A 13,075-nucleotide genomic window follows, 5' to 3' on the forward strand; every position below is an offset into this window, starting at 1 on the left:
GATTGTGTAATATGATCAAAAGCTCCACAACAGCTATTAAATTGACCTTGTTGTGAAATTTTTGTGCTTTTATGACCAGGTGCACTTGGAGACACCCACACAGTCTGTGCTCCTATGACCTAACACACTGTGTTTTCATTGCAATTGCATATTTAAAATAGGGCACTTACTCGTGTTTTTAAATGTTCTGTATTTTCCCTCTTATCTGCATAGGAAGTGGAATTGTGTCGACTCAGCAGCCAAGAGAAGTTGGGGCTAACTCTGTGCTACAGGACAGATGAGGAAGAGGATGTGGCCATCTATGTCAGTGAGGTGAGTATCCTGACTTATCCTGAATAGATATCCTATGCTTCATATAAGACCGCAAGTGTTGCATCTTCTAACTTTCTTTGCCACGAGGAGGCATTAACTTTTCATACTTAAGTTTTTGCAGTAGGAACTCTCTAAACACAGACTCCTCTTTTTTATCTTTCCCCACTGTGCCTTGCTCCTGGAGATACAGTAAAAAAAACCCCAAAAAAACATGTATCCTCCTTTTTTCTATGCCAACCACCAGAGTTAGGACTGCTAGCTGTTTGAAAGATGAAAATATTAATACTCTTGGGAGAAAAGGTATATGCATATTCTACAGATTCTTTATATTTCAGTTCTTTTGAAATTATCCCATTTGCATATCATGAAAAAGCTGATCATAGTGCCTCAGTTAAAATGCCTAAACAACTGAGAAAGCTTTCCAAGATTTCCAAGACTAAATCAATAGTGACATTTAATATTCATCTTCCAATTTATGATTTATTGCAGTATTCATGTGAGCAAAGTGTATTTCTCTATTGGGAACAGTAATTTTAAAATTGAACTCTTTTCAACCACAAATGACATCATTAAACAATTTTGCAGTGTTCTAACTGCATGATTACAACACAAAATGATTGCCAAGACAGGAAAAACAAAATGTTTTCAGGTCTTGTGTAAGTTGTTCACCAGAGTCCTTGCAGTACAACTGACATCAACAAGCAGGCTGTGAGATGTTAGCAAAGACACTCAATTAATCTCCCACTTGTTGAAAGCATAGAAAATGCTGGTCTTCATTCTGCTCAACTTTCTCTCAGATTCATTTGAAGTTGACTTGGACCCTGCAAGGTGTTCACTTTGAGAGCTGTGTGGAATATAAATCACTGTGGTCTGTGGCTCCTGGCAGCATCTTTAAGTGTTCGCTCTGCAAAAAAGTAGGGCTAAGAGGAATGTGCTGCATTTAGATGAGGTGGCTGAATGTCACTGTACATAGGATGTGTGTTAGAGGTGTTAGGTGCTCTGATCTTGCATAAGTAGTGAGAACACGTCAACACGCAGTAAAGAACAATACAAGGTCACTTTAAAACAAGCCGAATCTCCCAACTTCATAGCTATGGTTGAATGGCCACATTGTGTTTTTCCTCTGTTATTTAAGTTTATTTGCCTTTGTATCCATTGTGTCTCACAGCACAGTCTTTAAATAATTCAGGAGAACAAGAGAAGAATACTCAGTCCACCCATAAATCCATTTTCTACAGTTGTTTAATTCGACTCAGGGTAACAGAGGCTGGAGTATATCCCAGCATGCACAGGGCAAAATGGCAGGGTCCATCCTGCACAGGTCACCAGTCTATTGCAGGGCATGCACAAACTCACTCATTCACACCAATGGGCAATTTAGGGTTTTCAGTCCACCTAACATCTTTGAACTGTGGGAAGAAAATAGGATCACCTGGAGGTATCATAAGCAAACTCCACACAGAAAATAGTCAAACCCAAAATCTTCTCGCTGTGTGACAAAATTGTAACCACTATCATTTTACCTCTCTTAAAAAATCTTCTATAAATGCTCAATTTTCCTGTATTTTTAAACGCTGTGGATGATTTAAGGTTTGGGTGCTCTCCCAGCAACTGCAGAAATATTGCCCTCAGTTTCCTCTGTTCCCTCCAGTCCTACCCCCATTCTTGTCTCGTGACCTCCCTGCCAGTTTAATGAGTGGTCCCTGTGTGTAGGAGTGGACCATCATGAAGATGGAGTGCCACAGCACCTCACCATCTCCAGAGATCCCCGCCTGATGGGACAGAGTGAAATGAATGGCCCCAGACACCGATTGATTGGCTGATGAAAGCGTGTCCTGCCCCCTTGTTCACTAGCATAAGTTACAGGAGGAGCAGGTTGAGTTACAAGCTATAGATACTATATGTGGAGGCTTGTGCTCTATCAACCTGCCAGAATGTAATAAGTGAGGCGGGGACATCTTAGAGCTAATGTGATAAAGGTGATAACTCCATTCGTCGTGGCTTTTGTTCATCTTCCAAAATGAAGCTAAACTGGCTTTAAAAACTGACCAGAAAGCTGCAGAAAAGCTGTTTGACATTGAAGGTCTTCCCATGGCAGCACACCTATTGTGTGTTGCTCAAACTGTTAATAACTGTCTAGACATGTCTAGCTGGATGATATGTTAAAACATTTTCATGCTCTCCTTGAGTCTCTTGAATGATGACTGAAAGTGTTTCAAATTCATTATGCTGTGTTCTCCACCTTTACAGATCAGTCCAAACAGCATTGCTGCCAAAGACGGACGCATCCGGGAGGGGGATCGCATTTTACAGGTACAGTAGGGTGCCCCCTCTATACCAGCTCTCATTAGATTCAACATAAAAACACACTTATTTTGTCACACTCAACCACTGTCTCCCAGCACGAGAGCCCGTTCATTTTTAATGGCAGCACATTAAAGGAGGAGCTCGCCCCCGCTGTGACTGTTAGAGGGGGAGAAATGCCCCCCTGGCTGTTTTACTTACCGACTCAGCAACAACAGGGGTTTTTAAGAGTTCTGGTTCAGGATTGCGCTGTGCTACAGCTCACTGCCTCTTCTGGAATAGCTGAGAGGCTACGACTGTTATTAGCCCCTAGCTTCATCCTCAGGCCTGAGATCTAGAGGAATTCTGCTACTGCTAAGGAGAAGTATTTGTTAGGCTGAGGACTGGATAGTGTTGCCTCTATGTGTAAGGTGGGTAATGTTTTTGTGTAAGTGAGTCAGAGCCTCTAATTTTAATGCTAAAGCTGCATTAATAGATTTGCTTTGGTCACTTGGGGGCAGTGAAACAAGCTGAAAACTTTTCACATTATCACCTTATTAGGTCAGTACACAATCTGCATACAGAGCAACACTAGCATTCATTTTGAGTTGTTTTTCTTGAGACCTGATGAATGTAACACCTTGTCCACACAGAAAGTGCTTCAGCCACATTTTTCAGTTGTCCATCTCACACGTGTCTGACAGAACAGATACCCTTCTATTTTACTCATTACACATGTCTACACAGAACACATGTTATCACCTCCTGTGTAGATGCGGCACAAATCCAATATCCCTCTACTTTTAGCTCTGTTTTGGTCAGTTTAACAGTTTCTGAGGGAAATATTGGGCTCTTTAGCTGGTGAACATAGTTAACCATTTAGCAGTTTGTCACTGAGTCAGGTAGCGTGCAGTTTATCTGATCTTTTTTACTGAGAACAGCTGTCTGTTGCTGTTTTAAATGACGTTGACATGAAGGAAATATCTGTTTACCTCTATCTCTATAGTTTGCTAGGTGTTCCATTATGTTCACCTGCCAGTCGCTGATTTGTGTGCTGCCTGGTGCAGTGGGTTCATCAGGAGTTTTTTGCAGAATACAGTTCCTTGCTGCCACAGCTGCTGCAGACAGTGGTGAGAAGAGTGGTGTTTGCAGCTGGGAAAACCAAAACAAGCTAAAAGAGGCTAAAAAACTCAATCGATTTGAGTGGAACTGCAGAATTAGTTGATTATTTTTTGTATGATTGTCGCTACAAGTGACACCCTTCACATTACACAGCCTTTTAATCCATTGTTAAAGTGTTTAAAGATGTTGTGAAGGTTTATGAATGGAGACACAAATAAGCAAAAAAATGTGTTTTAATAGGAGTTCATTATGAGAGGGGAAACAGGAATAAAGTCAAGGTAGAAGTATATAGTCTGTGTAAGCAATTATTAGATTAGGGGGGCGGATGCAAAAGCACTGTTGGTCTAATTGTCTACTGGTGTCTACCATGTCTCGTATGACTGATTTGAGCCAGGAGAGTGGGTGTGTGTGTGTTTGTGAGGCAGACTAGTACTCTGGCACTATTAAACAGCAGTGACAGGGCCATTACTCTGCCTGCAAAAAGATGGACGCCCCCTGTCAGTGGCCAGTTAATTGTACGGCTAGATGTATGTACGCTGCTGGATACTCTGGTGAATACAACAGCTCCGCTGGCCCACAGCCACTGTCCCATTCATAATCACTGCTGGGTTCTGCCTCATATTAGAGAACAGCACAGAATATTTACAATTTCCTCAGGAAAAGAAAACAATACTGTGCAGTGCCACTTTTATTGTGATGCTTCTTTTCTCTAAAGGGCTTTTGTATGAATGAAGCTGAGCTCAATGTGTGTGTGTGTGCCTGTGCTCAAATGTTTGCATTTGTGTGTACAATACATGTTTGTTTGCTTGCGTCTGACTTAATAGTGAGTGTGGTAATCATGTTTGTATGTCATCTTCAGATTAATGGTCAAGATGTACAGGACAGAGAAGAAGCAATGGCTGCACTCTCCAATGAAGAGTGTAGGAACATCATACTGCTGGTTGCCAGACCTGAGATGCAGGTTAGAAATTACACTCACACTGACATACTGTATCTTCCAGCTACTGATTTAAGCACCTATTGGGTAAAGGAAGCACGGAATTCACAAATTACAGCCCTGAAGGTTTGTCATTTAGAGAATATTTGCTCAGAGTAAACCTTATCAGTCTGGGGTAGATCGACCCCTCTCCTCCCTCCCCACTGTCACAACCACTCCCAGTAGAAGCTACAACTGAGACACCTCATCATGTTTTATTTTTATGTAGCACCACTGTAATTGACTTCCAACGGTAAGCCATAAAAGCTAATGGCATGCTAATGTGGAGTGAGTTCAGGCCCAAGGCCGATGGCGAATAAGCAAAAGGAATGCCGCAGTGCAGATGAGCCAGGAGCAATAGTAGACTCTTTGTAATTAAATGTATCTCTCAGTTGTAAATCTGCTTCAGATATGGATCCCATTTGGTTCACATCGAGCAGACAAACAGATGATGGATGGTGTGGAGTAAATAGGTCAAAGGTGACATTCCTATGACCATTAAACTGCATTGACTTAATTTTAAGATTAGAATGCATGTTTTAAAAATAGGTAGTGTTTTGTTAGCTAAGAAAGACTGATACTGTACAGTATAGCAGTCAAACACCACACACACACACACTGATGCTTGCAGTTTCTTATTTCAAAACCATGCTTGGTGTTTTTTTTGTTTTTTTTTTTCAGAAAATCCCATTTGGGCACCCATTTGGAACACCCAACTATTTGTTTTGAGACACCATGTCGCCACAAGCTTTAGGCCTTGACAAATAACACTCGCTCCTTTCGCTCTCCCTCTCTCTCCATATGCCTTCTTTCATTCACCTCTAGCTGGAGGAGGCCTGGCTGGATGATGAGCACAGTGAGTTCCTGGAGCAGCTAAAGATGGAAATGTTGGAGGAGCAGCAGAGAGAGGAGATGGAATTGGCTGCCCTTCAGGAGGAGCAGGAGAATGAACAGGTCAGACAGCAGCAAAACATATGCTTTGTGTAACTGGATTAGCAAGTCGGCGACAAAGCTTTGTGATCTGATTTCTAGAAATTCTGAAAGGCTCATTTTTTCTTATTTTCTCTGTTCAGTATGAATAAAACCCCCCAAAAAGTTTCTTCATAGTCAAAAAGCAATAGATTAAAGTTAACCTTCCCCCTGTCTACAGACTATAGCACTCTGTGTTTTATGAACATCATTCCATCAGACTGACCAGTAATTGCTTTGACTCTATTAGGTTATTATTCAGTGTCAATATTAACCTTTTCCTTGAGATCTAGCCGGTGGCAGAGATGGAATCAAACTCTTCATTGACTTTCTTCACAAAACTGAGTGAAAACAAGCTTTGGCCTTTGAAATATGAATACAAAGTAATGATTATGAATATTTATAGAAGGGGGGGAGGGGGGTGCGATGAACCATTTAAATTCCAAACATTAGTAATCATCATTTAAAATTCTGTTTTGTTGGGAGTTAGCATACCACAAAAATCCATATAAATGTGACTTCAAAGACTTGGAAGAGAGGAAACAATCCCTGAAGTAACAGAGCTGTACAACCGAGTTACGCACAACAGCATATGTAATCCTTCAGGAGAATGCAGAATAGGTTTTGCACTTCTTGAACTCTTAAATAGTTCTAGTGACTTTTTATTGTATTTTGTCCTCATTCCATAATAATGCATCTAAAACAGAAAACCAGACTAGAACAATTAGAGTACATTTCTAAGTACATTAACATTTAAATGTTTTATCACTTAAGACATTTACAAACATACTTACAGAATTCAAATACATTATACATGATAAAAATCAAAACTGGCACATTACAAGTTTTCACTAGATGCAACAGAGCAAAATATGATAAAAAATAATTTTCACATGGATCATTCATGGAAAGAAATGTATCACAATTTTGAGTCATAAAAAAGTATTTCAGGTTGGGTTTTTTTTATTGTATTAATTTCAGAAAGAAGATGATGACAAGCCCACCTGTTCCACACTCCCTCATCATAAGGACAGTGTACTGAGTATAAAAGACAGAATGGAGAGCTCTGAGCATAATGTCCTGGCACACATCCAGAGACGTCTGTCCCAGTGCCTCAGAGACAATCGGGACACACACCGTATCACCAGCTCCACAGGGCTGGAGGATAAAGAGGATGAGGACGATGAGGAGACTGAGGGTGACCGTTTCCAGCAGCTCTTGGAGCTGAAGTGTCAGATACGAAACAGCGGTGAGTACGACCTGTTCTACAGCCGCCGCAGCACCATTGAGTGCAGCATGGGGGAGCAGGGTGGCGTACAGCATGAGCTACGCATGCTCAACGAGGAGCTGCGCAGCATCGAGCTTGAATGTCAGAACATCATGCAGGCCCACAAGCTTCGTAAGGGCCAGCAGTCTCCATCCACGGGCCACTCTGCCCCCTCCACCAAAAACCAAAGCCTCCATCGGGGTGAGCCAACAAGAGGTAAGCTGGCAGACATTAACGAGAGGCTGGAAAAATCAGACAAGGACAGCTCCAGTGCCTATAACACGGCGGAGAGTTCACGGAGCACCCCCCTGGCAATGGATCGCTCCCCAGAGCACTCACTCCAGAGGATGGTCAGTCTCACCAACCAGAGGAACCTCTGCAGTGGCCTTGCCACGGGCCACTCACTTAGCCCAAGCCCCATCCCAGGATGCCGTGCTCCAGTCTTGGGCAAGAGCAGCAGCCCTGATCACAGCAATCCTTCTGAGTCAGACCAAACACCTCAGGCTGAGGAGGAGGGGAGGGGGAAATTAAAGCCATGTGCTTCCCAGATTCCTTACTTCTCTCCATCCCACAGTTCCCAGCATCGACAGATCAACATCCCAGCTCATGCCCGCCACTACCAGAGCTACATGCAGCTGATCCAGCAGCGTTCAGCTGTAGAGTACGCCCAGAGCCAGCTCAGCCTGCTCAGTGTCTGCAAAGAGCCTCAGAGGCCCATTAATGAGCCCAAGATGGAGTGGAAGGTCAAGATCCGCAGTGACGGCACACGCTACATCACCAAGAGGCCTGTGAGAGACAAGATCCTGAGGGAGCGAGCACTAAAGATTAAGGAAGAGCGTAGTGGGGGAATGACCACAGATGATGATGCAATGAGTGAAATGAAGATGGGGAGGTATTGGAGCAAAGAGGAAAGAAAGCAGCACCTAGTCAGGGCAAAGGAACAGAGGAAAAGACGAGAGTTCATGCAGCGCAGTCGGCTGGAAAGCTTGAGGGAGAACCCTCAGAGCAGCAGCGAGGGTCGCAAGGAAGTCAGCATTATAGAGCTCAGCCACAAAAAGATGATGAAGAAACGCAACAAGAAGATCCTGGACAATTGGATGACCATCCAGGAGCTGATGACCCATGGTACTAAGGCCCCTGAGGGAGCCAAGGTTCACAACGCCTTCTTATCAGTCACTACTGTATAAAGAAACCACACACATTCTACCCCATGCGGTATAATATAATTGCCTCGTTCAATGTGGCGTTTTTATGAGGACAATAGGAGTATTTTTCACACTTTGTAACCCAAAAAGCATTTTGTAAAGAATTTATCAGTGGTGTCATAGCATTTTCTTCATGTTTTCCAGAGTTGTTTTTCACATCACTCTGCGGGAAAAAAAACTTTTCTATGGAATTATTTTTATTACTTTGCTCTGTATATGTTTATCTTTTCAATCATTATTTTCATATTTATGTTGTAACCATATGACTCAAGATAGTATGAACTCCTTAAGAAAGGTCAAATATTTTCTTTTATATTATGTTTTACGTACATACTTGCCACTTACAAAACACAGTGATTCAGTGGGTTTAATGCCTTTCACTTACTGTTTAACGTGTCTTCAATTAACAACTCTCCTTATCCTTCAAGTCTGAAATCTGTAAGCCTCTGTATGTTGTTAAGAGGTAGTTTAAATCATGTTTTGAACTACAGCAAAGATGTAATAAGAGTATCCAGGTGTCACACTTGTGAAGGTGTCAGCATTTAGCCAATGACAAATGATAATTAGCCAGTTCATTGCTCGGTAAGGGTCATTTGTCTGAATACCTAGCTGTAGATTTTAATGTTAAAGTTTATCCATTGCTTGTGTTTTGCTGTTGATATGCAGCTACAGAAATGGTAGACCTGTCACTTGCTGTGCAATGGCTCAGGTTTGAACATACTATTTGCAGCAAATGCGACAAAATAAATCTACTCAAAGATCCTTACTTATCACAGTTCCTTAGTTACTAGCTTTTCCTGAACATTCAACTGCATCTCATGGTCTTCATCAGCTAAGGGGAGCACAAGTGTCATCACATGATAACACCAAGCTGCTGCCAGCACAAGGAGACAGAGTATCAATACACAGACAAAAATTATATTATAAGTAAAATAAGTTTAAAGGTTAAAATAAGATTTCAGCTTTAAAGGCACATGGACATCTCACATATCAATCAGCCTGCTCCTAATAAAAAGATGAGTAATTCTGGCAAAAATCCATAAAATATCATGAATTTGAAATTAATAATCCTTTAGAATACAGTTTTGTACTTCAAATGTTTCATGCCAACAAATTTAGGTAATACAATTATAACATTTTCATGTATTTCAACAAATTTTTTACCCCATTGTTACTACTAATATATAAATATTGTAATAAAGGTATTCCATCCATTGAAGCAAGGAAAACAATATACTCTGAGGTTTTTAATCACTTCACATTGTAAATTGTTAATATTTTAATCGCACAAGTTTTTGGTCAACTAATACATTTGCTGATACTAGTTTTATCATCAGCAACTTTGTAAAAGCATCTTTCAAAAGTTGGATACCTCATTTTACAGTGAAATTCTTCCTTTATATGTTGTTTCTGTAATTTGTGAACTTTCCCAACAAATATACAAAAAAGGAGACAAAACTTCAGAGGCTGCTTCACTGGCAAGACAATGAAAGACATCTTTGTGGATACAGTCCAAAAAGTTCTGACTCACTGCCAGTGTTGCAGCTTCACGTTTTTTTTTTTGTTTTTTTTTGTTTTTATGTTAATGGTGGCAGCCCTGTTTGTCTGGTTTGTAGCTTTGGTTAAAATTATTTTGCATTAGTAATTATTTTTAATTAATATTTAGAATTTTGTCCTCCATACTATATTCAACAACAGATGGACCTGCTCATAGCTTTTACATACCAGTATTTTTATGTATTTTTTTATTCTCCACATACACTTTGACTCAGCATAGCCTTAACAGTGAAAACTGAATCAATGATACATTGTGGTGTGGCAACCTGATTTCTCACGCAAACTATCTTTGTATATCTGTGTGCAACAGAGGGGTATTATTCAAGACTTTTCATACATTGTATACATTGAGTTTCTACCAATTGGACACATTCATAGATATTGTATAGTTGTTACTGAATTATGTTTGCAGTCACATTAAACTTGTGTAAGGATGATTGCCACTGAGCAGGACTCAGAACACAGCATATTTGATCATTGAAAAAAACAATAAACCAGAAGAATTAACAGGCTATCATTTATCAACAGACATGTAAAATACATGTAAAGTAAACTCATTCCAAATGCCTCATTTTTAACTGAAATATTGTAAATTTGAAATTTTAAAACCAATCCCTGTATTTGTTTTGAGTCAATGTCCAATGGTCTAATTTCGAGTAATGCGTAGTTGGCAAATTTGTAGCCAGTTAAAATGTGTGATAATGGTGATCTTTTCAAAAGAAATGATAATAAATTATTGTTTTTTGGTATGACATTGCACAGGATCATGTTTTTTTTATTCAGACAGTTAAAGAACCAAAATCTGCTGCTTCTTTGCAGTTTGTGCCAGGTTCGTAAACTAGTAAGCTAGTCGGTGTGAAAGTGAGCCACAGTAACCATCTGTACTGTTCTTTTTTTCTTTTGTGATGATGCTGAATGTGAGTAGATAAAAAAGGGAGAGGTGGAGGGTGTCAGGAAATTGTGTCATACAAAAAAAGTAAGCAGTGCAAAGAGTAGCAACAAAAACACAGCAAGACACTCTGGGGGTAAAGATCAGTCTTGTGAAGCTGCTTGAGAAACTGAATTACTTGTTCACTGAACACCCATTCACCTCAGATATCTCCTCATGAGTGACTCACTTTTTTCTCCCCTCTGTGAATATGTTAAGTTATTAAACAGAAGGAGATTTCAATTAAAATTGCCTTCCACTTGGATGGCTTTGTGTTCATTAAAATGTACCAACCACTTAATCATCTCTATGGCCTTGTCATGTGCAGGGGAGAGCTACTGGGATACTCTGGTCTCTGTATTATCTTAAGTTGTCAGTGTTCTACAGCTGAAATTGGAGTGCCACGTATACTGCCCGAAGACTGTTCTGTACTTCTGTGCTAGTTTGTATTTCCAACTTAAAACTTATTCCATTTTAAGAAACTGATAAAATAGGAAAGGAACCAAGTCTTTCCTGACTGTAGAAATTGTTCTTGGTCATCCATGGATATTATATCTACGTTTTTGTTGCCAAGCACCCTGTCTTTTATTTTCACTGGTTGGTTTTCTTTTGTTACTCTTAATATTTTCCAAACACTTCATGTGTGCAAACTGGCCTGTGAAAAACTCCATCAAGCTACTTAACACAATACAGTTTTATGATGCCAAGGTATCACATTTGGTGTGATTTTGAGTCTGTACTCTATGGTCAACACCTTCCATTTCCATTATAGTCTGTGGCACTTAAAAGTGTCTCCATCTATACAGTGACCAAACATTAACATCCAAGTTGGTAATGAAAAGCACACTCCTGTCATCCCCCGAGCCCATTAGCTCTATCCTCATTTGTTAATTCTCTCCCTCTGTATAGACAGAGACCATTAAAATGCCAATGAATAGCTACAGAAGAAGAAGCTGTGTGGGTTGTACCAACTAACGCCAGAACTAGCCTGAGTGCTTGCTAACTAATTAAGTTCATTCCTAAGCCCCTAAAAGACCCAGTCAGGTGTAATTAAAATCGAGCCTGTGACAGCCATGGCATTTGTCAGAGCTACCCAGCAGTTCAAATACCAGTACTGACAGAAATGTCAAACAGATAGCAGTGGCTCATCTACCTCTTCAGTGCCTCTCTCTCTCTCTCACACACACACACACACTCTCTCTCTCTCTCCCTCTTTCACTCACACACACACACACACACACACACACACACACACACACACACACACACACACACACACACACACACACACACACACACACACACACTGCCATTGCCTCTGTTATGAATGTTTGCTGATAACCTTTAGGATTCCCTGAACAGCAAAAACTACAAATTCTCTCCCATTATTCATCCAGGGAGGCCCATATTTATTGACATACAGATCCACTTGACATGTGATGGTGCAATCTACTTCATAGTGCCTACTCCCTCCTAATCTCAGAAGCATGTAACACTTCATAGTGCCCCTACTCCCTCCTAATCTCAGACGCATGTAACAAACTGGTAATTGTCTCGGATCACGCGTCCCTCGATGTCACTTTAGAAATTGGTAGCATCTCTGATATCATAACTGCTGTGTTGACGTAATTGGCCCCATCATGCCAGATGTAGTGGTGTGTATGCGGGTACAATGGACAGACTGCTACTGCTGAACCAGCTGTTCTGAATGTATATGGCCACATCAATCAGAAGACAATGAGTCTGTTGATAGAGGATTATGTTGCATGAAATCACTGAGCAGCTACCCTGAAAATCTTAACATCGACAACAAGTATTTTAAATAATAAGGTGGGCAATTTTCTACATTTTTCTTATTGTCAACAAATCAGATGCGCAGAACCAACAATGAATTGATCTACTTACAAGCATAGTGTGTGTATACAAATCCTGATATATCTTATTCCTCCATTATTGTCCAAAAACTATAAAAAGCAAATTAATGAGCCACACTGTTGCACTGGGTGACATGTTCCTTTGCCCTGAAGGCAATGGCTACCAACCTATGTACCAGTGGCAGATGCCACTGCGCATGCATAGGAATATCTGTTAGTTGCAATCTGCAACATCACTGCTAGATGCCACTAAATCCTACACACTGGTCCTTTAAATCACAAATATCAACCTCATGGTGGCGCTACAGGAAAAGTCAGGGGATCACCACCGCTGCTAGCGTGGCCAAAACCACAGTAAAATGTTCAGTGGTGGTATTTTTGCTCAGATATTCTTTCTTTACATGTACTGTGAACTTTGGAGATTGCTCCTAAGCTGCAAAAAAGTGGAAAGCAGTGCTGTTTGTTGATCATGTCAGACCACAGTAAGTAAGTACATATACAGTAGTTGGTAGTGCAGAAAAACTCACATGCAAACACTGTGGGCCTTAGAAGAAACTGCAATTTGTGATGAAATTAAAAAGT

General features: G+C 40.6%; 1 protein-coding gene across 1 annotated transcript in view; it reads left to right on the top strand.

Annotated features, from left to right (window-relative positions):
• Nucleotides 1-10,440, top strand: part of LOC122986282 (PDZ domain-containing RING finger protein 4-like) — a 122,487-nt gene extending 112,047 nt beyond the window's left edge. Inside the window, exons 6-10 of the mRNA XM_044357461.1 lie at nucleotides 214-312; nucleotides 2,563-2,625; nucleotides 4,577-4,678; nucleotides 5,519-5,647; nucleotides 6,644-10,440. Of these exons, the coding sequence (XP_044213396.1) occupies nucleotides 214-312; nucleotides 2,563-2,625; nucleotides 4,577-4,678; nucleotides 5,519-5,647; nucleotides 6,644-8,116 (1,866 nt within the window). The 3' untranslated portion in view covers nucleotides 8,117-10,440. The remainder of the gene's footprint in view (nucleotides 1-213; nucleotides 313-2,562; nucleotides 2,626-4,576; nucleotides 4,679-5,518; nucleotides 5,648-6,643) is intronic.
• The last annotated feature ends 2,635 nt before the right edge of the window (nucleotides 10,441-13,075 follow it).

The sequence above is a fragment of the Thunnus albacares genome, chromosome 7 (assembly GCF_914725855.1).
Source record: "Thunnus albacares chromosome 7, fThuAlb1.1, whole genome shotgun sequence".
NCBI classification, from domain to species: Eukaryota; Metazoa; Chordata; class Actinopteri; order Scombriformes; family Scombridae; genus Thunnus; species Thunnus albacares.